At 44.7% G+C, this 24,476-nt stretch overlaps 1 protein-coding gene and 1 non-coding gene across 2 annotated transcripts; one reads left to right on the top strand and one right to left on the bottom strand.

Moving 5' to 3' along the window:
* Positions 1–239: 239 nt before the first annotated feature.
* On the bottom strand, positions 240–6,774 carry CA14 (carbonic anhydrase 14). The gene is given in 13 exon segments (XM_042953823.1): positions 240–695; positions 697–718; positions 838–922; positions 1,039–1,059; positions 1,299–1,419; positions 1,747–1,904; positions 2,067–2,133; positions 2,313–2,408; positions 2,651–2,793; positions 3,186–3,365; positions 4,238–4,258; positions 6,295–6,395; positions 6,687–6,774. Coding segments are annotated over 12 exon segments (1,011 nt in total). The 5' UTR covers positions 6,350–6,395; positions 6,687–6,774; the 3' UTR covers positions 240–653.
* Positions 6,775–22,076: 15,302 nt separating this feature from the next.
* Positions 22,077–22,262, top strand: LOC122228859. The gene has a single exon (XR_006206779.1). It is a non-coding gene; the product is annotated as a U2 spliceosomal RNA (small nuclear RNA).
* The last annotated feature ends 2,214 nt before the right edge of the window (positions 22,263–24,476 follow it).

Below are 24,476 nucleotides of genomic sequence, written 5' to 3'. Positions count from 1 at the left end.
CCTGGCAACCTCTGATCCCCTCCAGCATGGCTTTGGTACAAGGGTAAAAACCCGGGCTGGTGGTCTCATATGTCAGAAACTTTGGGTTAAGCATTTTCCAGAAGTGGACCTCCCTTCGCAGGACTGGGGTAAAAAGAGTTTTTCACCCCTGCTTCTTTTCCCCTGTCCTTTGCACACCTCTGCCACCTGAGGGATTAAGGAACTCCTCTCCTCTCAAGGGCCCCAAAGGTAAGGCCAGGGGTGGGGTTAGAGACTTTAATTTCCAGATATATTGAGCAAAAAAATATAACCCCAAAAGCAGCAACTCTTTTTCCTAAGGGGAGAATCTGCACGACATGTAGGGAAAGGGACATAAAGGCAAGGGGATAGAGGACTTTGGGGCGCATCCCCAACTTCCCCCACTAATAAACACAATTTGCCCTCTGCGTTGTCAATGTGGGGATGGTCCTGATCTATATGATTTGAGAGGCCGCGGGCTCTGCTGTTATTCCTTGAATGAGAGCTTGTCCATGCCTCTCGGGAGGGGCTGTCTGGAGGAAGGAGGGGTGTCTGCCCACTACTTCTACAGTATTTTCTGGCCAGTCCCTGCCCCTCATTTTAGAAGCTCTCTGATTGGCATGAGGGGAAGGCATCCATGATGTCCGAGAAGGAGTCTATGCCTCTGTGGCTCGTGCTGAGGTGAAGACCACGCTTTTTCCGGTTTCCTAGCCTCTTCTTCCTGGAAGGGGGAATAGTTCATGGAAATGACTAGTGTCCTAGGTGAAACAGATTAGAGGTGGAATAGAGTGCTTTCCGGTAGAAAAGAAAGGACCGAAGGAATGGAAAGTAGGACCTCACCGAATCTTTCTAGCGATGAAATAAACAGCCAGCAGAAGGCAGAGACAGCAGACCAAGATTCCCACTCCTAGACTCAGCATTTCGCCTGGGAGGAAGGTGGAAAGTGTCATTCATTCTAGAACTCCCATAGATACTGAGCCTTTCCCTCCCTCTTTGTGGAGCACGCCTCCCTCTCTTCATACCTGGGTGGGGCCGGCTTACCTGTGGTATATACGGATCCCACTGTAAGGGAAGAAGACTTGGGTCAGTGTGACCTGAGCTCCCCATCCCAGTGGGGAACAGCACTCTACCTCTATTCCCCGGGGAGATCACCTGGCACTCAGGGGTAGAAACGTTCCCAGTCTAAGCAAGCCCTAGAAACCGCTTCCCCTCCTATCCTTCCTTTTGTTCCCAGGGACTCCCTAGTTCTTGGCACGGAGTCCCCCAGTTTCCCATCTCCTTTCCAAGCCCTGTATAGTCACCTTGGATGAAAGAAGTAAAGACTGTCCGCTGATTGAGAGGCTGGGGGGCTCGGTAGTTCCGTACCAGGGGCCTTGAGGGCTCCTCTTCTGTGGAGAACAATGTCTCCTGAAGCTCTTCCAGCTGAGGAGCAGAAGAATGGGATTAGGGGAGAAGTATCACTCACTTTGGGGAGTGGGAGAGGGTCTGAGGTTACCACTAGGTCTCTGCTGCCTCACCTCTTTTTTTTTTTTTAACGTTTATTTATTATTGAGAGAGTGTGAGCAGGGGAGCAGCAGAGGGAGAGGGAGACACAGACTCTGAAGCAGGCTCCAGGCTCTGAGCTGTCAGCACAGAGCCCGACGCGGGGCTCAAACTCACAAACCGCAAGATCATGACCTGAGCTGAAGTTGGACACTTAAACCGACTGAGCCACCCAGGCGCCCCCTGCCTCACCTCTTCACCACTCACCTGTCCCATGGAAATCTGAGCCTTTCGGTTGAATACTGTCCAGAGCACACTCTGGTAGCAGGGTGGAGTGGTGAGTGAGCCGTTGTAGCGGAAGAACTGGTCCAGTCGCTGGGGGAGCAGCTCTCCCACGTTGAAGGGAGGCACTGAGGTCTTCTGATCTGGAGGAGAACAGGCTAGGACTGCTCTTCCCCTCGCTGGCCCCCAGCTTACCTAGATAGGGCTCCCAGAGGTGACACCCTCTCGTTCCTAACTCACTGTCATCCCAGGCCTTGCTGGCCTTTTTGGGGAAGTGTCCCTGAAGTCTAATCTCACAGGCTCACCTTTATTCCTAATTTCATGCAAGTGACTCAGAATGTGTTCATAAGCTGGATTCTTAGTCTCCCCCACCTGGAAAGGGAGAGTTTGGAATAGGTCCACATTTGGAGTAAGACGTTCACATACAGAACAAATGGTCACAGTGGGTTGCTGACTAGCCTAGGGAGGGAGAGCAACAAACATGGGCAGAATAGGACTGAGGGGTGCAGAGGGAGTGGAGAGAGCCCTGGGGGAGACTGAGGGCCACTCACCTCAATGAGAATGCCCAAGACAGCCAGGCCCTGAGGCATTGGAGCGGCCTCACTCAAGCTGCCATAGGAATCTGAATCATAATGTACAATGTGGAGCTGAGAAGGGGGGGAAAGGGAATTAAATCACTTAATGTTTCTCCACTAACCCTTCCTAAAGGCTTTGACCCTAGCCGCCGCTGCCACCACCACCACCACCACCTCCGGTATGCCCTAAAACTTTCCCACAAAGGTTGGCCTTATCCCCCAAGTATGACTTTTCCCAGTTTCCAGATCCTTCCTTTCCTGGGAGCTGACCATGCCTGTCCCTGTGTCCTAGCCCAAGCTTTGTTCCCCAGTACCTCTGCAGCTGTGGCTTCACTGTTGATCTGGTGCTCTGATCCCCCCAGGGATCCTGTCTCACCCCAGTGCAGGTGGAGCTGGGCAGCTACATATTTTCGGGGAAATCCCTCCAGATACATGGTAGGGGGTAGAGAGAGTTGCACTGTGAGGAAAAGAGAGAAGGTCAGGGTTGGTGGAGGAATGTGGACACATTCCCATTGCCACTGCTCCTTGGGAGACCTGGCCAGCCTTTTCTGCCTCCGCCCCCCAGTAGCACCCAGTTCTGCTTTTCTAGCATATCCCCCTTTTCATGGGGGGATGTCTCCCTTTTTCAATGAGGATCCAATTCATGCTATGATACCAATCCATCCTTAGAGCTTGAATGTAGACATTCACTCCCCACCCTTGATGAGGCTGTAGGAGTCTCATCACCATTGTCACATCTCCAAATTTATAGATGAAGCCTTCTAAGAATTTGGAAGTTAGAATGCATCTTTCTCCTGACTCCTAAGATTGGAACTGGAGTTTACACCTCCTTGGAGCCTGGGTTTTTACCTGTGTGGCCATTATTGTGCAGGTCCAAGGGCTCAGTGCCAGGCTGGTCATATCCATGGGGCTGCAGAGTGGGCAGCTCAGGGTCAAAAGTCACACTGTCTGTCTGGATATTGATGGGGGACTGGGCATTGCTTCCACACTCAGGGTAAGAGGCTGGCCAATGGTCTTGACCATGTGGGCCTGGTGGGGATTATCAGAGACATTTGTCCTGCTCTCCAAGCCCCAGCCACCCTTCTGGAACCCTCCCCTACCAACCCAGGCAACCTAGCCAGTTGTGCAAGGCTAGGTGAGGCAGGGGTCCCTGCTAGACTTGAGGCTGCAGAACGCTTTCCCTGCCCCCAGGCTGTGATGACTCCCCAGCTCTCCTGATAGGTGGAGAGCAGAGGCTTTTACTTACCAGCAGTTTGGGGACCAGAAAGCTGAATGGGAGGAAAAGGGGGTGGATGGAAAGCCTGCGTGCCTGGAGAGGTGGGGCTAGAGAGCAGAAACAGGATGGCCCGGAAAATAAACTGATCCTCGAAAGAGCAAGTCTCCGTGGGGGCCCCTAATAAGTGGGGATACCATTCTTTCGGTTGACTTCCCACAATTCATTTCTTGCTCTCACACTGGACCTTGCATTTGACTCTGGAATTCAGTCGTTAGTCAGAAGTTCAAAGGGATGAAATCCACCTCCACCAGGGTCACAAACTATGCTGCCAGCCTCTTCCTCACCCCTGACCTCAGGCTCTGTCCCAATTTCGGATGCAGGTAGGATCAATGAGGTTGGAAAGACAGCCAGGAAGTAAACTGGCAGCTAGGCTCAGTGTTCCTTTCCCTACCCGGTTTCCCAGCCTTTCTGAATCAGGAGGTACAGGATCCGGCAGTTAGAATCGGGTCCCGGAGTCCGACCGGGAAAACAAGGGCCGGGAGTGGAGGTGGGGGCTCGGGAGGGAGGAGCTGGGCTGAGAAACTAAAGGGAACGAACTCCCCACACACTCGACATAAGTCTTCCTGGCAGGTGAAGAGGTCCCAGTGTGAAAGGGGTGGCGGTGGGCTTTGGGCTCTGCTCTCACCCTCATATGTCCAGTGCTGACCTGCAAGGCAGAGAAAGCGGGGCTGCAGACCGCTCAGCAGGGGCCGCGTCCTCCCCGCTCCTCTCCCTCCCCACCTCCCGCCGATCTTTCTCCGCCCTCCGCCCGGAGCACTTCCCAGAGGAAGCCCTGAAACCCGACACCTCGGTGGAAAGGTCGGGGGGCCTATTTAAAATCACCAGCCGGGCTGTAAGGGTGCGTGCTGAGTGCAGGGAGAGGAGAAACACGTAGATCGAGCCCAGAGCCTAAAATTAACCTGGACCCGAATGGGCACCCTGCCCCCACCCTCACTTTTCTGAACCTGGGCCAAGCCAGTCCCACGCTTATTAGATTGGGGTGAGGTGAGGGTGTGGACAGAGGGCTTGGAGGCAAGGGACTAGAACAAGGGGAGGGGAAAAAAGGTTGCAGTTGTTTGGGGGGGGGGGGTGCTGCTACTGAGGGGAGAAGGGACATTATTCATTTGCTTTGAAGCATTGCACACGTTGAGGCCCTTGGCTGTGAAATAACATTCAAGTTCTTCCTTTGGTCCCGGTAGCTCTGAAGGAAACTTTCCCCATTGCCAGGAGCCTCTGCTCCCTAGATCCCTAGATGGCTAGCTAGGGAAGGCAGGAGTCAGGGCAGGGTCCAGGCCACACTGAGGGTGGTGGGTGGGCACAGGCAGCCAGGCTGGCAGAGACAGACTGAAAACGAAGCATTGTATGTGGAAAAGAGAGCTGCCAGCTGGGTCACATGCCAGGCTCTCGTGCAATCCTGTCTCAGGCTGAAAGGCTGGGGGTCTGATGGTCCAGCCTCACCCAGGACCAAACTGCTTCAAGGGGAGAGGGAAGGCCTTCCTTCAGGTTTTCTCTGCATTATTCAAATTGCTACTTCAAATTCAAACTCTGGAAAAAAATTCTAAATTCCTTCCTCTCTCTCTCTTATCCCCTTAAATTCTTCAGACTTCTGAGATATCCTTGATCTCATCCTTGGGCTCTCATTCTGGCCCATCCCTTGGTTCAGACAACTCCGAAAAGCAGCCCAAGGAAGGGCGGAAAGCAACGTCTCACCAGCTCCTTGGGACACTCAGACAACTTGAATTCCCTGGTTCTGTGCTGGGCCGGTAATCTTGCCCTTCCCCTCCCACCAAATCCTCAACTTGCTAATTCTTCACCTCTTTTTCCTTTTCCCTATTTTTTTCTTTCCCTCAGATGCACTTTCCAACCCTCCTTTTGGCTGGCTCCTCACCCCATCACCCTCCCTGCATTTCCCTTCTGCTCTCTAGACACTTCCCTCCCCCCCCCTTGCTCTTCCAAGGGATCTTAATTACACACCTACTATGTCCTGGATACTGAGGTAGGCATACATAGCATAGGCATATGGCAAAGCAAACACAAAAATGAGGGGTAGGGGTCCTGAGGACACTCTTGGAAGCACCTAGGCCCGTTCTCCCAAAAGTCCTCTCATCTCCTGGGAGCATCTGAAAGTCCTTTGCAAACTGTAAAGGGCCAACAGCCTTTATTATTGCTACTGCTTTCAGGGAGAAACTGGGAAACCAGTCGCCCCATAGAATCAGGAGGGGACATTGGCCATGAGGTTCATAGTTGGGGATAAGCATCTGAGTTAATGAGGAAGTGTAGAGATATGCCCCCAACCCCCATCAGTCCTTTATCTTTTCACTCTCTGCCTCCTTGGCTCCCTAATTGGGGGAGTTCTGAAATAGATGAGGCCAGGAGGGTTGCCTGGGACTAGGGCAGCGGGGCAAAGAGCTCCGGAGAGAATCCGTAGCCTGTAAGGAGATTCCCGCAATGTGTGTATACATTCTGCTCCCCAGCTAGCTCCCCAACCCTCCCCCCCCATCCCCACTAACTGCAGGGCTGTACAGGCAAAGGGGGGAGATGGAAAGTGCCCTTCTCCCCACTCCTCTCGCTTCCCCCCATCCCGAGCCTATTATACTAGCCCCTTAGGCTTCCTTTTACATTTCTTCCCTTCCCCCATTAAGCGAGCCTGGTGGCACATGGACACCAGCACAGACAGACACACAGACATCCAGATGTACCTACCCCCATCTGCAGCCAGGATCCAAATCACCTCCAGCAGGAGAGTGAAGAACAACATGGTATCCCCAGAAGAAGCAGGTACTGGGAGTTTGGGGACTAGAGGGCTAGGGTTGGCAGAGAAAGGTGGGGGGGGGGGAGGGAGACAGAGGTAGAAAGAGAGAGAGAGAGAGAGAGAGAGAGAAAGGGAGAGGGAGGAAGGGAGGGAGAAGGAAGTGGGAAGGGACAGAGAGAGAGAGAGAGGAGTTTCTTGGAGCTGAGCTGGATGTATTTATCTCTTTTTTGCTTGCGTTCTCTGGGTCTCTGTGGGCTTCCAGGGGATTTGGTTTTCAGTAGGGTACCGTAGGGTTTTGGGTCCCCAGGACAAATCTCTCGCCGCCTCTCTTTTTTAAATCTACCTCTACAGTCTTCACTCCACTTGCAGGCCAGCGACTTCACAATTGCCTCCCGCTTTTAAGGTGGCTCTGGACGGGTGTACGTGGTGGGGGGGTGCTGCCGGGTTGCTGGCGAACAGCTCCTTAAATAGCCGATTAGGCATGCAGGATGGCCCTGCTCGGAGCTGGAGCGGGTAGTGGCTTCACGGGAGCCCTGGCCCTGGCTCAGGAGCCCAGCTGGGGTGAGCTCTTCCTTCCTCTGCTCTTCTTATGGGCACTGTCCAGATAGGTGTCCCCTGGAGTGGGCTGGGGCTTGGAAGGAGGGCTTGGGGGTCCAATCCAGCCCCCTCAGGGGGACCCTGGGTTCTCATTTCCCATCTGGCTTCTCCGAGGAGCGACTCCCTGGGTGGCATAGGGCAGAGGGTGGGAAGACCTGTTCCCAGTCCCCTGCAGAATTTGAGCTGAGTCCAGAGTTTGGAGATAGGTGACCAGAAGGAGTTGGGGACTCAGGGTGCAGGTGGAGGGTAGGAAGTCAAGGGCTAAAACCTGGCTTGTGGAAAATAAAGAAGAGAAGTGAGGCAAGAGAACTTGTTTGGAGCGATCTCTTTCTCTTGTGCCTGTCACCACCCCCTTCCCACGGTGAGGCCTGGGTCCACGTGCCTGTGTGGCCGGGTGGGAGGGGGGTGGTTTTGTTTGCTGTATAAAGCCCATTTGTGTGCCCAGCGGGGGAGGGGCTGCAGCAGCACCATGGAGAGACAGCGGCTCCAACTGCCAGACCCAGCCACCTCCCTCCCCAGGGAGCCCAGATCTAGGACGGCTTTTGTCATTGAAGAGGACACTGACCCCTGGCAGGGAGGCCAGGGCAGGAGGAGAGGTGGGGAGACCTCAGAAACAATCATTACCACCCTAAAAAAAAAAAAAAAAAAAAAAAGAATCCAGAGAAAGGGAGGGGAGGGAGCAGAGAGAAACCATGTGATCTAGTTGGAAGAGGGGCCCAGGGTCTTCCCTCCAGCCCAACAAAGGGCTGTGGCAGGACTTGTGGGACTGAGTGAAATCTGCCACAGGGGAGCTGGATGAGTAGAGCACAGAGGCTGCTGGGTCTCAGGAATGTGGGCTGGTGCTTGTTTCCTCATGGGACTGGAAATCCCGATTGGAATGTACATCCTAAATCCCTCATTAGAGAATGTGAACGCACAGATAATTTCGAGCCAGACACTCACACCTCTTTCTCCTCCATGCCCTTCACCAGAGTCCCCAGCTCTGAGGATGCACCCATTTGAACCCCCTCTGCTTTCATCGCTCCTGCCAAGGAGCAAGAAAAAGCCAAAACAAAGGGAGCAGGAACTAAATAAGGGAGCAGGATAAGAGCCAAACGATCAGAATAATGCATGTGCTGGATCATCAGTGCCTGCTGAGGCAGGAGCCACGTGCCTTTCCGTCCCCTGTGATTGATCTGCAAAGCAAAACTGTTTTGCAGATGTCATTTCCTTTGAATTTTCTCATCACCCTCAATTATTTTTCCCTCAAAGGAGCGTTTTATGTTTTGAAGTTCCCCCAAAGCCCCACTCATTTCCTCTAAGAAGAAGAAAAAGTGTAAAGTATAAACTAGACTTCCTGGGAATCAAGATAGTTAACATAGAGGAACAGAAAAAAGAAGAAAAGCAGAGACATCTACTGCATGGTAGGAAAGAACAGGCCTAGACAGAATGACCTCTGCCAGGACAGAGTTCCCTTCCAGCGTGATTCAGCCTCCCAAGGCCAATAGTGTGTCTTGCCCTGCGCCACCTCCTGGTTGTCTTATGAATTTTTTTTATTAAAAGCATTTTTTTACATCTTTATATTTTGAGAGAGAGCATGCGAGCAGAGCAGGGTAGAGAGAGAGGGGGACAGAGAACCTGAAGTGCGCTCGAGCTGTTAGCAACGAGCCTGACGTGGGGCTCGAACTCATGAACCCTGAGATCATGCCCTGAGCCAAAGTCGGACACTTAACTGACTGAGCCATCCAGGTGCCCCTCATTTAAAAATTTTTAATTTAAAATGGGTGTGTGATTGCTTCAGGGAAGTGTTTCACTGCTTGGGGGGATTTGGGATTTTGCCTACAGAAATAAACATTGTTTCACAAAAACGTCTTAGTCCCAAATCAGCACCTTCCGACTTGAGTGAGCAGCCTTTTCAGGCTCTTGTGCTTCCCACATAGACAAAGGCCTTGTTTTCTAGGCAAACACCATCCTCCAGGGACTTGCCTTTATTTTGATCTTTGGCTGTACTATGGATATTTCTGTTGTCACTAAGCTAATTTGGAGTCAAGAGGATCCTTATGTTAAAACAAAACAAAATCCACCCCACCCCGCATTCCCTTCACCTCAGTAGCTACTAAACTCTGACACCTTTGTTTAATTCCCACTTCTCTCTCCAGCTCATTCCTCACCCCGGGAAGCGGTGGGGTGGGCTAAATCTAACGCATGCCACTGCCTTCTGGCGCCATCTCCTGTCCTTTCAAGTGCAGCGAAATGTAAACAGGTCAGAGAATCAAGTGTCCAAGCGTGGTGACTTTTTGGTTTGTTTTTTCTTAAAAGGTCCTTTAAATTTTATTATTTTTTAAATTTAAATAATATCTACACCCCACTTGGTCTCAAATTTATGACCCCCGAAATCAAGAGTCGCATGCTTTCCTGACCTGAGATAGCCAGGTGCCCCATTAAGAAGTCCTTTTAAAAAGGATATTTAGGGGTGCCTAAGCGGCTCAGTTGGTCGAGCTCTCTCTCTCTCTCCCACTGCCCCTCTTCCTCATGCTCTCTATAAATAAATTAAATAAATACATACATACATACATACATACATAAAAAGGACATTTGGACATTTAAAATCCACAAATGTCCTAAATAGTCTAAAATACCTTACAGTTCAATGTGGGAGGGAGACAGATCAAAAGGAAAAGAGAATGACCAACCCAGGAACTTAGTCAAGCATACAGGTGATAACTAATTACCAAGAAGAGAGAATCAATAAGGAGACAGAATTAGATGGAATTCGGTTTTCTAAAAGAGCAAGCAACCTTGTACCATGAAGTAATGTAGACCCAGAGGTATTCTAATTTGACAATCACATTTATTATCACACGCTTGTCTCCTAACATATTAGTGCTTTCAAGAATTAAAGTCAAAGTGAAAAAAAAAAAAAAGGAATTAGAGTCAAAGTAATTTGGGGGAGGGTTGATCAGAACTCTGGATCATTTTCTTAGTTTTCCAGTTTACACTGCATGACAAATGCACTATGAGACTATTGTAAACGGAAGACAGGTAAGTTTGTAGTCTCAAATCTCACAACTGTAATGAAAAAGGAGTAATTTTGTGTCCTGTGTTGATTCCATGCCCACATCACTGCCTGGTATTTGCTGACCAAATGAATAATCTAGTCATTGGAACATTTGTTTACTTTCTTTCTGTCTTTGGTAGTCACAGAATTTTAGACCAGAAGGGTTCTCAGGCATCATTCCAACTCCCTTGTTATATCCTGTGAAGACAGAGTTTCCAGGGGTTTAGGGATTCTCTCATGGTTAGACACAGCAGCTAAGCTGAACCAGAGCAAGGGCACAGGCCCCATTGGACTTTCTGCAATGCCACTGGTCCTCAAACCTCAGTGTACATCAGAATCACCTGGAAAGCTTGGTGAGAAATAAAGATTTCTGGGCCTCCCTCCCATAGTTTCTGATTCTGTGGGTCTAGAGTATGTCCAGAGAATTGCATTTACAGCAGGTCCTCAGGTGATGCTGGTGGTCTGAGGCACCACACTTGAGAATCAATACCCTATACCAACTGGAGGAGGGGAGGTAGTAGGGGGTTCGCCATTCTTTGTAGGGATTCCAGCCATCTGGCGTTGTTATTTGCATTCAACTTTACAGAGATGAGCCACAATAGCTTCACTAGTTTACAGTTATGTATTGAGGACTTCTAGATGCTAGGCACCCTACCACACCCTAGAAATAAAGAGTTAACAAGAGGCACCTGGGTGGCTCAGTTGGTTGAGCAACCAACTTTCGACTTTGGCTCAGGTCATGATCCCAGGGTTGTGGGATCGAGCCCTGCATTGGGCTCTATGCTGAGCATGGAGCCTGCTTGAGATGCTCTCTCTCTTCCCCACTGCCCCTCTCCCCTGCTCATGCTCACTTGCGCTCTCTCTCAAAAAAATGAACAGGAGGTAATCTCTGCCCTCAAGAACCTCACAATCTCTCTTTTTAATGTTTTTATTTATTTTTGAGACAGAGAGAGACAGAGCATGAGCAGGGGAGGGGCAGAGAGAGAGGGAGACACAGAATCTGAAGCAGGCTCCAGGCTCTGAACTGACAGCGGGGTTCGAACTCACAAACCGCAAGATCATGACCTGAGCTGAAGTCAGAAGCCCAACCGACTGAGCGATCCAGGTGCCTCTCAAAGCTGCAAGTCATTTCTAAGGCAGCATTTGCAAAAGTGAAATGCAGCTATTTTTGAGCTCATAGATCCTGCATTCTTTCTATTGTTCTACTATCCAACATACTTGTTATATCAGGTATTACATATATTTTAATTAAGTAGCACTCTCACAGGTTGTTTATAAATCCATGCACATTGGGAAAAATTGACTTTTTTGCTCTTTTTTAAAAAATAAAAAGGAAATAGTTACTTGGAGTTGCCTCTAGAACGTAGAGAAAATCAGATCGTAGCAATGGCTTGTCACTTTTCCTCTTAATTATTATTTTTTAATTGTACAAGTAATATCTGATGGGTTTAGGGAAAAGAGAAGATTCAAAAAATAACATCACTTAAAAATTTCGTCAATTAGAGAAAATCGTGTTAACATTCTAATATCTTACAAATTAAAAAAAAATTTTTTTTCTTTTGTTTGAGAGAGATAGAGAGCGATCGAAAGAGGAGCAGAGAGAGAGGAAGACAGAATCTCAAGCAGGCTCCGAGATGTCAGCACAGAGCTGGATATGGGGCTCAAACTCACTAAACACGAGATTATGACCTGAGCTAAAATTAAGAGTCAGACATTATTTACCTCCTTCCTTCCTTCCTTCCTTCCTTCCTTCCTTCCTTCCTTCTTTTTCTGAGGCATTTGCTGCTTTACTAGATGGCTTGTTCCTTTCTTGAGTTACAAAAAGAATGAGACCAAATAAGAACTCCTACATTTTAGGCGTACCTGGGTGGCTCAGTCGGTTGAACGTCCAACTTTGGCTCAGGTCATGATCTCACAGTTTGTGAGTTTGAGCCCCGCATCGGGCTCTGTGCTGACAGCTCAAAGCCTGGAGCCTGCTTCAGATTCTGTGTCTCCCTCTCTCTCTGCCCCTCCCATGCGCATGCTCTGTCTCTCTTTGTCTCAAAAATAAATAAAAATGTAAAAAAAAAAATTTAAATAAAAAAAAAGAACTCCTACATTTTAAATTATTGAACACATATAAAACCCAGCATATATTCATATTCACTAGAGCCTCAAAGTATTATGACTATCAGAAAGTTCTCTAATTACAATTTAGATTCACTTCTCCCCCTACTAATATTATATTTATCAATATTCTAACTAAGCAGAATATAGTGACCTCACATTTGTTTCTAGAGATACTCTAAGCACCAGATATAGTTGGATATTCTGATAGTGAAATGTTTATACTTCCCAAGGAACCCAGTCAGATAAAGAAGTTCACTAGAAGCTCCCTCTCCCCTTCCCTGTCATCAATTTATTTTTTTTTCAATATATGAAATTTATTGTCAAATTGGTTTCCATACAACATCCAGTGCTCATCCCAAAAGGTGCCCTCCTCAATGCCCATCACCCACCCTTCCCTCCCTCCCACCGCTGCCCCCCGTCATCAATTTAAACAGCATAGTATTGTATGTATAGAATTGTATAGAAATAGTATTGTATAGAAATAACCTAATATATTTAACCAACCCTCTGCCTTTGGACTGTTAGGTTCCCCCCCCCCCCCCAGTTTTTATCTGTAACAACACTTCAATGAGAATATCCTTGTTCATACGCATTTACACATTGTCCAATTGTTTCCTACAATTGCAAGATGGCCGATGCTTTTTTTAAAAACTTTTTATTTTGAAAAAGTTCAAACTCAACCCTTTACTGAAAGTTAGGTTTATGGAGCTATAACTCACATACATAATCATTGTTAGTGTAGAGTTCTATGTGTTTTGACCAATTCATACAGTCATGTAACCGTCATTTAGTCAAGATACAGAAGTTTATCACCCCCACCTCACCATAATTCTCTTGTGTCCTTTGTAGTCAGCGTCTCCTCCCACACTCATCCTTTGGTAACTACTGATCTGTTTTCTGATCCTGTAATTTTGCCTTTCCCTCCAGAATGTCTTATGTATTAAATTATACAGTATGTAGCCTTTGGAGTCTGGCTTCTTTCACTTAGCATTCATTCATGTTGTTGCATATCAGAAATTTGTTGCATTTTATTGCTGAGTTTTTCTACTTTGTTTACCCACTTACCAGTTGAAGACCATGTAGTGTGTTTCTAGTTTTTCACAGCCACAAATCAAACCACTATAAACGTTTGAGTACAGGTTTTTGAATGAACATATTTTTTCTTATTCTTCAGTGGGAGTAGTAGTGGGAATGAACACCCAGTGCTTGGTTGAATGGTAAGTGTATGTTCAACTTCATGAGAACAGGCCAAACTGTCTGTCTTGGTGCTTATTCTGTTTTTCCTTCCTACCAGCAATGTGTGAGAACTCCACTTGCTCGTTTTATATGTATATATAAATTATATATATATATTTATGTATATGTATGTAATTTTTGTAAGTTTATTTATTTATTTTGAGAGAGAAATAGAGAGGAGATAGAGAGAGAGCGGGGAGGGCCAGAGAGAGAGGAGAGAGAGAATTCCAAGCAGGTTCTATGCTTGTCAGCGCTGAGCCTAATGTGGGTCTCTAACTCATGAACTGTGAGATCATGACCTGAGCTGAAATCAAGAGTCGGATGGCTAACAGACAGCCACCCACACGCCCTGTGATATTTCATTTTAATTTGGGGTGTGTACCTTTAAAAATTTTTTTTAAAATGTTTTAATGTTTATCTTTGAGGGAGAGAGAGAGAGACAGAGACAGAGACAGAGACAGAGTGCCAGTAGGGCAGAGAGGGAGACAGAATCTGAAGCAGGCTCCAGGCTTTGAGCTGTCAGCACAGAGCCCCACGCAGGGCTGGAACCCACAAACCATGAGATCATGACCTGAGCCAAAGTCGGACACTCAACTGACTGAGCCACTAGGCGCCCTGGGTTTTGTGTACCTTTTTAGTTTTTTTGCTATATTTATTGTAATATTGCCCTCCATAAAGGTCATACTCCTGCAATGGTATATACACGAGTTGCAGTATTTTTCTCTCCTTCAGGACCTTTTAGCTATTACACAGATAAAATTAACTTGTATCATGGTTAAATTTTTGTACAATGAATCCCATCTTTTCGTGGATTTTCAGTATAAAGTGAGAGATATGTTCAATTGGAGGAAATTTTGGTTTAAAGGCTAGTAAAGTCTACATTAGTGACTGTAGCAAGCTCTTCAAAGACGCACCAAAACAGTGAATAAGAAACAAAAAAGGCATAAAAAAAGCAAAACAACAACAAAAAAAGACACATATTGAAAGTAAACCCATCATTTTGTTAGAAATCATGGCACCAAAATAATTTATACTAATGTAAAATACTACTTTCAAAACAGCTCAAATAACCAAGCAGGAGAAAACCTGAATTAAATGGACCACGTTGTACCAGTCACCGAGCTTCTATCAAATTTCAATATATTTCAGTAGGATTGCATTAAACTTTTGGGTTACTAAGACTTTGCTTTTGGCATTTTGTGGAAGCTATTGATGTGATTGAACTAAAGTTAAATGGAAACACAAACACAGCCTTGGCAAAAATCTAAACTGTATTAAGAAATAAGTAGGGGGACACACTTATTAAAACATGAGGCAGAAGAGTATACCAAAATCCTGTCAACAGGCATTGGGCATTGAATAAGTAAGTTCTCTATCTTGTAACTGTAAGTTTGGATTTGGCATGCTAAACTTCTCTGTAACAAAATATACCTACATTCTAATCTTTTACCACAGAATAAGAAAAGCACACGTTGGCTTAAAGATAGCTAAAACACTGAATACATTTTATTATCTTTGTAGGAGGTCCCCAAGTCAGTTGTTAGCTACTTCACATTATTTTTTAAACATTTATCTATTTAGAGAGAGAGACAGAGAATGAGAGAGAGAGCAGTGGAGGGGCAGAGAGAGAAGGAGAGGATCTCAAACAGACTCTGCACTGTCAGCGCAGAGTCTCATGTGGGGCTCGGAAGTCACAAACCGTGAGATCACGACCTGAACGGAAATCAAGAGTCACTGACTCAAGAGTTAACTGACTGAGTCACCCAGACGCCCCTACTTCATATTATTATTTTTTACTTCATATTATTTTTAAATTTAATTTTTTAATTGTATCAAAGTAGTACAGGTACATAGTTTAAAAAGTCAAATAGAGTGATAAAAGTCACAATATAACACTCTATTCTCCCCCCCCCCCCCCCGCCAACTTGTATTTCCTAAGACGATCACTGCAACTTTTTAGTGGTTTCTTTGAGGGTAAAACACCAAATTTTCAAAAACATGTTTTATACTGCTATTTCTTGATTTTTCAGTTTCAGATACTATTGTCTATTAACTTGCAACTACAAAAGAGGAGGATTTACCTCTTTGACACAGTATCCCTCCCCAACACATATTTCTACCCTTTCCTCCTGATAGTTATTATCTTATACTCTTTATTGATGTATAAATAACATACAGCATCACACACTAGTTGCAGGTGTACAATATAGTGATTCAACAATTTTCTACATTACTCAGCGCTTGTCAAGGTAAGTGTGCTTCTCATTCCCCTCACCTATTTCACTCATCCCTCCAGCCACCTCCCCTCTGGAAACCACCCATTTGTCCTCTGTATTTAAAACTCTGGTTTTTTGGTGGGCTTTTTGCCTCTGCATAGTAGGCCTACCTCCCTTTCTGCCTCCTGCCGCCTCGGTGCCTGTGGAAAAGCTTCCAGTGAAGGGGGACAAAAAAAAAAAAAAAAAAAAAAAAAGAAGCAAGTTCTGAAGTTTACCCTTGACGGCAACTACCCTGTAGAAGATGGAATCGTGGATGCTGCCAATTGTGAGAAGTTTCTTTAAGAGAGAATCAAAGTGGGGGTGCCTGGGTGGCTCAGTCTGTTAAACTCCAACCTCGGCTCAGGTCATGATCTCATGGCTCGTGAGTTCAAGCCCCGCATTGGGCTCTGTGCTGACAGCTCAGAGCCTGAAGCCTGTTTCAGATTCTGTGTCTCCTCTCTTGCCTCTCCCCTGCTCACGCTCTCTCTCTCTCAAAAATAAACATTAAAAAAATGTTTTAAAAATGAATTAAAGTGTAAGGAGAAGGAAAAGAGGAGGAGTGTGAGGAGAGGAAAAGCTGTGAATCTCCGGTAGGGGTTATAACCATTGAAGGGAGCAAGAGCAAGATTACAATTATTTTTTTTATTAAGACTTTTTTTAATGTTTATTTATTTTTGACAGAGAGAGAGAGAGAGAGAGAGAGACAGAGGAAGCATGAGTGGGGGAGGGGCAGAGAGAGAGGGAGACACAGAATGCCAAGCCGGCTCCAGGCTCCAGGCTCCGAGCTGTCGGCACAGAGCCCGACGCGGGGCTCGAACTCACACACTGTGAGATCATGACCTGAGCTGAAGTAGGATGTTCAACCGGCTGAGCCACCCAGGCGCCCCAAGATTATGATAATATTTGAGGTGACTTTTCCCAAAAGGTATTTGAAATAAACCAAAAAAGAAGATTAATCTACGTGATGGGTTGTGCACAGTTACTAACAGCAGAGTTACAAATCATTACTTCCAGATTAACTAGGACCAGAAAGAGGAGGGAGAAGAGGGTTAAAACTCATTTATCTGGAATATTTTATATGAGTTCATAATAAAATTTGGGAACCAAAAAAAAAAAAGTTCTGTTTTTTGGTCTCTTTTCTTCCTTGTTTGTTCATTTGTTTTCATTTTCTTTTTTTTTAAATTTTTTGATCTTTATTTATTTTTGAGAGAGAGAGTGTGAGCAGGGGAGGAGCAGAGAGAGAGGGAGACACAGAATCTGAAGCAGGCTCCAGGCTGCAAGCTGTCAGCACAGAGCACGATGTGGGACTTGAACTCGCGAACTGTGAGATCATGACCTGAGCAGAATCGGACGTTCAACCGACTGAGTCAAACAGGCGCCCCATGTTCATTTGTTTTCTTAAATTCCTCATATGAATGAAATCAAATGGTGTTTATCCTTCTCTGACATTTCATTCAGCACTGTACCTTCCAGGTCCACCCAAGTTGCTGTAGATGGCAAAATCTTATTCTTTTTTATGGATGAATATCATTCCATTGTGTTGTATGCCACATGTATGACATCTTCTTTATCCATGGATGGACACTTCAGTTCTTCCATATCTTGGCTGTTGTAAATAATGCCGCAGTAAACACACAGGTGCATGTATCTTTTTGAATTAGTGTTTTTGTTTTTTGGGTGGGGGGGGGGGTAGACACCCAGTAGTGGCATTACTAGATAATATGGTAATTCGTGTTTTTATTTTTTGAGAAACCTCCACACTGTTTTCCACAGTGTCTGCACCAATTTGCATTCCCACCCACAGTGCATGAGGGTTCCTTTTCCTCCACATCCTCCCCAACACTTGTTATTTCTTGTCTTTTTGATTCTAGCCATTCTGATAGGTATGAGGTGATATCTCATTGTGGTTTCGATTTGCATTTCCTTGGTGATTAGTTACTGAATCATAATTTTAGCTAAAGCAGCATTTAGATTATCATCAATATTTATTCACAGCTGAGCCAAGCAGTGTATATTTTCTTTCTTGTACAACTTTTAACTTCCCTTGAATTGATAATAGCCTCCCCACCTTTTGCTTTAGTTTTCTAGTTGCTTTATCTTTGTTTTTGGAAAAATTTTAACGTTTATTTATTTTTTACAGAGCATGAGTGGGGGAGGGGCAGACAGAGCGGGAGACAGAGAATCGGAAGCAGGATCCAGGCTCTGAGCTGTCAGTGCAGAGCCTGACGTGAGGTTCAAACCCATGAACCACAAGATCATGACCTGAGCCGAAACCAAGAGTTGGATGATTAACCGACTGAGCCACCCAGGTACCCTATAAACTTTTTTTTTTTTTTTTTTAAGGAAATATTCCTCTTGGAACTCTCAGTTCTCCAGTTCTGAAGTTTGACTTCTCTCTAGAAGCTTTTTAGTATATTTCCTTTACCTTAGATGTTCTATAATTTCATGATAATATATCTTGGTTTAGGTCTTTTTTATTTCTTGGAAGAGCACTCAGTGAGCTCATTTGCTTAAAAATTTATTTCCTTCAACTGAGGGATGTTTTCTCATATTTTTTCTTTGATAATTTTTTTTTATATGTTCCCTTTTTCTGAAATTCCAGTTAATTGTATGTTGAAACTTCTGGAATGTTCTCTAATCCCAACTTTTTAGTTCTATTTTCCATATTTTTGCTTGCTTGCTCGTTTGTGTGTTTATTTATTTGTTTATTTATTTATTTATGTATATAATTTCTGCACCTAATGTGGGGCTCAAACTCATGACCCCAAGATCAAGAGTTGTATGCTCTACTAAGCCAGCCAGGCAACTCCATCTCTCCATCTTTTTGCTTCTTATTCTTTCAGGGAGATTTCCTTAACTTTAACTATTGAATTATTAATTTCTGCATTCATATTTTTAATTTTCATAAGCCCTTTCTTCCATGAATGTTCTTTTTATAGCACTATTTTATTTTCACAAATACATTATCTTTTATAATGTTAACTTAGGCTTTCTTCTAAAAATTATCTTCTGCTTCTTGTCTCTGTTTCCTCTGAATTATTTTTCTTCAGTTAGGTTTTTGTTGTGGTTCTTTTTTGGTCTCTGCTTTTATGTGAAAGGATTTTCTGAAATATTTGGCTATCTTTACCTATCCATTTACACTTAAGAGTGAGGCATTTAGGGGCACCTGGATGGCTCAGTCTGTTGAGCCTCTGATTCTTGATTCCAGTTCAGATCATGATCCCAGCGTTGTGGGATCAAGCCCTGTGTCAAGCTCTGCACTGTGCATGGAGCCTGCTTAAGACTCTCTCCTTCTCCCTCTGCCCCTCCCCCACTCACACACTTGTGTGTGCTGGTGCTCTTTCTCTCTCTCTCAGGAAGAAAAAAGAGCAAGGCACTTAAATGGTGTGTGTAACTATGTATGGAAACTTGTTGACTGGTAGACTGTACAATGAGGGGGTGGGACAGGTATCTGGCCATTTCCTACTGTTTTGTCAGTATCTCTGGACTTGTCTCTTCTGGTTAGTTTCTCCAGAGAGGAAACCTCTAACTTTTTACCTGAAGGTATACCCAATTGTATGATGAATGGAGGAGAGAAAGGGTTGGTTTGTTGGGGGAGAGTTCTCACTATTTGAAATATAGATTTTTCACTTTTCCTGCCAATTTTCATTACATTTAACTTAGTCTTAGTTATACCAGGTGTTTCTGAGTTTAGAATACCTTATTTTGACCTCTGCGATTCAGAGTTGGGAAGGAATTCAGTTGCTTTTAACGTGAACTTCAAAAACAAAACCAACCAAACAAAAAACCATGAACTTCAACCAAATCTGTTTTAGCCACACCCTTCCCCTCATCTTCAGGGGTTCTTAGTGCTTCCAAATTCAGAATTTTTGTGTGGTTCTAATGTAAATCAGTTTGTCTCTCAATCTCCTGCAAGCAGTTAAGTTTCAACTTCCCCCTCTCTTCTAAGATGATTGCCTCTAGTCTATAGGGATCTCTGAAGGGGATCCCAATAATGGCATTCCTTCTTGGTGGAGTGGTCCTGAACAAGTTGAGAAATAAAGCAACAGGCAGATATGGAGACAAACATATCACTTGTATTACTAAGTGATGGAGGCCAGATAGGAGATGTACTTTTTAGGATGAGAGTTAATGGGCCTGCTGCTAACTGTGCCCAGAACCAGGCAGTCTGGACTGAGGTGGACTTTGGTATGGACAAACCAAGCAGAATTATGTGCTTTGATGAACAGGCTCCCTCTCCCAAGAGCAAGGAGCAGAGTGGAACACTCCACTTAGGTTGGATGAACAAAGGGCTGAGAGAGGCCCAGTTATACTAACCAAGCTTTTTTCACAAGAGGTCAGACATCAGGAGTAAGGAAGCATTTCTGAACTAAATGGTACATCACTTTGCAGATGCTAAGATTTTGTTGAGCTCTCTTATCAGCTCTCTTCTCTTTGCTCACTCTCTTTGTCCTTTTGGGTTTAGGTCTTTAAAATTTCTTTTTATTGAGCTATATAATTGACATGTAACATTATAGTAGGTTTAGGTTCCCAGCATAATGGTTGGATATTTGTATATACGGTGAAATGCTCACTGTATGTCTAGTTAACATCCATCACCACACAGAGTTACAAATTTGGGTTTAGATCTTATTCATTTAAAGTTATTTTAGTAAGGTTTGGGAAGAAATGGAAGTAAATATGTATATTAAATTATCTTCCTTTTTTTTTTTTTTTTAATGTTTATTTTTGAGAGACAGAGCGTGAGCAGGGGAGGGGCAGAGAGAGAGACACACACACACACAGAGAATCAGAAGCAGGCTCCAGGCTGTTAGTACAGAACCTGACGCGGGGTTTGAACTCACAAACTGTGCGATCATGACCTGAGCTGAAGTCAGGTACCCAACCAACTGAGCCTCCCAGGCGCCCCTAAATTATCTTCCTTTTAACCAGAAGTTTACATTAGTCTTTTGAAAGTAATTTTAAAAAGCTTTTTAATGTTTATATTTATTTTTGAGACAGAGGGAGACAGAGCATGAGCAGGGGAGAGGCAGAGAGAGAGGGAAACAAAAGAATCCGAAGCAGGCTCCAGGCTCTGAGCTGTCAGCACAGAGCCCGATGCGGGGCTCAAACCCACTAACCATGAGATCATGACCTGAGCCGAATTCCGCCGCTCAACCGACTGAGCCACCCAGGGGCCCCAGAAAGTAATTTTGTTACCAAGGTTACAAATTTCTTTTAAGAAAACTGTTGGGTCCCCTGGGTGGCTCAGTCGGTTGAGCGTCTGACTTCGGCTCAGGTCATGATCTCACGGTTTGTGGGTTCGAGCCCTGCATCAGGCTTACCACTTGCCGCTTGCTCAGAGCCTGGAGCCTGCTTCAGATTCTGTGTCTCCTTCTCTCTCTGCCCTTCCCCCGCTCATGCTTTGTCTCACTCTGTTTCTCAAAAATAAATAAATGCAAAAAAAAATTAAAAAAAGAAAACTATTTATTATTTGTGCTACTGGGAGAATGCAATGATGCAATAATTCCTAGGTTACAGTCTCTCAATCATTTGTATTTCCCATTGCAATATGGATTTATTTGGGAGACTTACTCTTCTAATTTTGTTTGACTTTGGCTAATGTTAAAACCAGGTTGCACAATGTTAACATATAAAGAGGTGACTCAGACTGGAAAATCTCGGCCATGAATTAAAAATTTTTGCAGATATTCCACCAAATTTGGTTTTCACACAACAGTAATAAAAATTTTACCACAACAATGTGTATGCTTCCCACTTCAGTGTTTACTAACAACCCCTAAGGTGAAAAGGATCCCGAATTAAAGAAAGAATGGAATTGGAAAACACCTGGAAAATGCAGGGTAGTTCAATTATTTTATAATATTCATGGTGCCAATCAAACCCTCTTCTTAAAAAAAAATCTCATATCTTCAACTAAGTTTTAATAGAATAATCAAGTTTATTTATTAGTTCTAGAGTTTTTGTATCTCAACAGGGGTCATAATATCGAATATCTATTTGTAGTATTCTGGGCATCAGTAGGAAGTAAGAATGATATTTCAGGGAGAAGAACATTTTGTTCATCTGAGAATTAAACGGGATTATAGAGGCACCTGGTGGCTCAGTTGGTTAAGTGTCTGACTGGCTCAGGTCACGATCTCACTGTTCGTGAATTCGAGCTCCCGCATTGGGCTCTCTGCTGTCAGTGCAGAGCCCGCTTCGGATCCTCTGTCTCCCTCTCTCTGCCTCTCCCCCGCCTCTCAAATATAAAATAAATATTAAAAAAAGTAAACAGGATTATAATGGCCACCTTTGGAAAAATATTTTAATTTTGATCACAGGAATTGGATTTGAGATTCATCTTCACAATTTACTAAGCACAGGACCTTGGGTATATACCCTTGCTTAGTTATCCACTGTAACAAATCACCTCAAAACTGAATAGTTTAAAAGAACAACCATGCTTTATTTACTCAAGATTCAGGGGGAATAAGTCACTCATTCCTGAGGGAAACTGATCGCTTCTCGGCCTTTTGGCTAAGATCAAGTGTAGTATCTGAAGGAAAATCTGGATGGTACATCACGGTGGTCACCACAGTTCTAACAGGATCTGTGGGTTTTGGTAGATAGACTCAGCTCTCTTATAACCTGCCACCGAGGACGTTGAGGAATAAATACTCCAACCTCACAGTCCTCCAGACTTCCGATCTTCTGCCAGTGCCCTCTCCCATGCACCAAACTCAGGAAGTCACAGGACTCTGTGGGTTTTGAGTTACAGAGCAGAGTGGAGAAGGGTGAAGAGTGGATCTAGAGGGGCAACAGAAGATATTCGGCAGCAGAAGGTGAGTTTAGTTTTTGAACATTAAAGGCATGTTGAGCTAAATAATATCCTGATGTGTACATCTTATTGGTGGATTAGAGGAGTGGTCCCAACCACACTCTCATTCATTCAATTCCTTGCTCCTTTGCTTTCCTCTACCTTCTGATAACTTAACCTCATTTTTCATCCTGCCATTTAAAATAAACTCTGCCGTATTACTTCAGCTTAAAACGTGTCCTAGTTCATGAGTTTGGCTTTTCTCCTGACCCTATTTTATTTTTTCATCCTTCATTTAGCTCCATATACCCATCTACTAGCCTGGTAATGTTCTTCATCCAACCTCTTCCTGACACCTTTCCTTCTGTGCACCAATCCTCTGGAGACTCTTTCTTCGCCCAGTCTCTTATCCTGGCTTCTTGATTAAGACTAGAAAGAGGTGAGGTAAGGCACATGAGAGATGACAGGTGGGTGGGAACTATGGGATGGGGGGTGGGGGGGGAGGCTCACTTTGGTGGATCCCTGTCTATGCTTACTACAGTGTATTTTCTGAAGCTATTATCCAATGGCAAAACGAATTCATGGCCTTTCCCCACATTGATTATTTCCAACATACTCTCCCATTCTGTGTTCTGATATAAAAGTCCTACCATTTAACCTCAATAATCATCTCTTCTTTGAAACTCTTTGGCTTCCATGTATCGCCTGCCCTCAAATTCAACCTCATTTTTTTTTTAATGTTTATTTTTGAGAGACAGAGAGAGACAAAGCGCAAGTGGGGGAAGAGCAGAGAGAGGGTGACACAGAATCCAAAGCAGGCTCCAGACTCTGAGCTGTCAGCACAGAGCCCGACAGGGGGCTCAAACCCACAGACCGTGAGATCATTACCTGAGTGGAAGTCGGAGGCTCAACTGACTGAGCCACCCAGGTACCCCTCAACTCATTCTTTTCTGCCTGTTCCTTAATTTATTTTGGTAGACAGTCCCTCTCTCCTTCCCCTCAATCATATTTTGCTCCCCTTTGCCGGATAGCCTTCCTCTTAAATATGGGCATCTTATTATTTTTTTCTCATAGTCTCAACTATTATTCATATGTGTATGGCTCCTAGATCTGAATCGCCTTCCCTGAACTCTCTTTGGGATGCCATTCCAGAGTTCCAAACCCTGCTGTGGCTGGTGGGATGAGACCAACCATAGGTCTTCTACTCAAGCTGGTACTAAAATGTACTTTCAGGTTTCTTTATAGCCCTTTTGTTCCACCACTCCTGCCCCTCCCCCCACCCCTTTTAAAACTCTTCCTTTTAACTGTTCCTCAATCCATTTGGTTGTTTTCATATTATCCTGGCTTCCTTTAGCCTGTGTGAAAACAAAACAAGCTTAACTAACGCTGAATTGACTGCCCCACCCCCCAAGTCATTTTATACCAAAAGCTCTCCCTTTCCCTGTTTTCCTCTTCACAAAATTTCCTTTTCAAGATTTCAAAGGAAACACTTATCGAGAAGATAATCACTATTTTCTTTCCCCATAAAGTACTTAACATGCAAAATACTAAATATTTACATTTTAAATGTAAGCCTAATTGAGGAGCGGTGTGTCTCTGAGTGGGAGAAGCAGAGGTGGTGGCAAAGTGGTGAGGAGTCTGTTTGAAACCCTTAAAGGTCTCTAACCCGAGAAACTGAAAAAATAGCCAACAAGCACTCCGCTGAGAGGAATTGGGACTAATTCATCCACTTTCTTCTCCAAATCATCTGGAATTTCTTTGGGTGTTTATCCTGAGAGTGGTGTAAGGGAATGAGAAGGACAACATTTAAGCAAGAACTGAGAAAAGTTAGACTGCTCAAGACAAAATTAAAAAAAACAACAACAAACAAAACTCATCCCGCTGGTTTATACTCGCATTCAGACTTTTAAAGGCACATTTTACCTACAGATATCCATTGAAACCAACGGAGGGGAAATTAGAAAGGAGAGGCATTGGGGTACCATTTCTATGCGAATCGACGTCTGATTTTCATTAGTCCAGCACTGTTTTTCCTCCAAGGACTTAGTGTTTATTACAGCAACAATTACCCCAGTAACAATTCCTTCAGGGTAGTTTTGT

Source organism: Panthera leo, chromosome C1 (assembly GCF_018350215.1).
Source record: "Panthera leo isolate Ple1 chromosome C1, P.leo_Ple1_pat1.1, whole genome shotgun sequence".
Taxonomy (NCBI): Eukaryota; Metazoa; Chordata; class Mammalia; order Carnivora; family Felidae; genus Panthera; species Panthera leo.
This window is presented reverse-complemented; position numbering and strand designations above follow the sequence as displayed.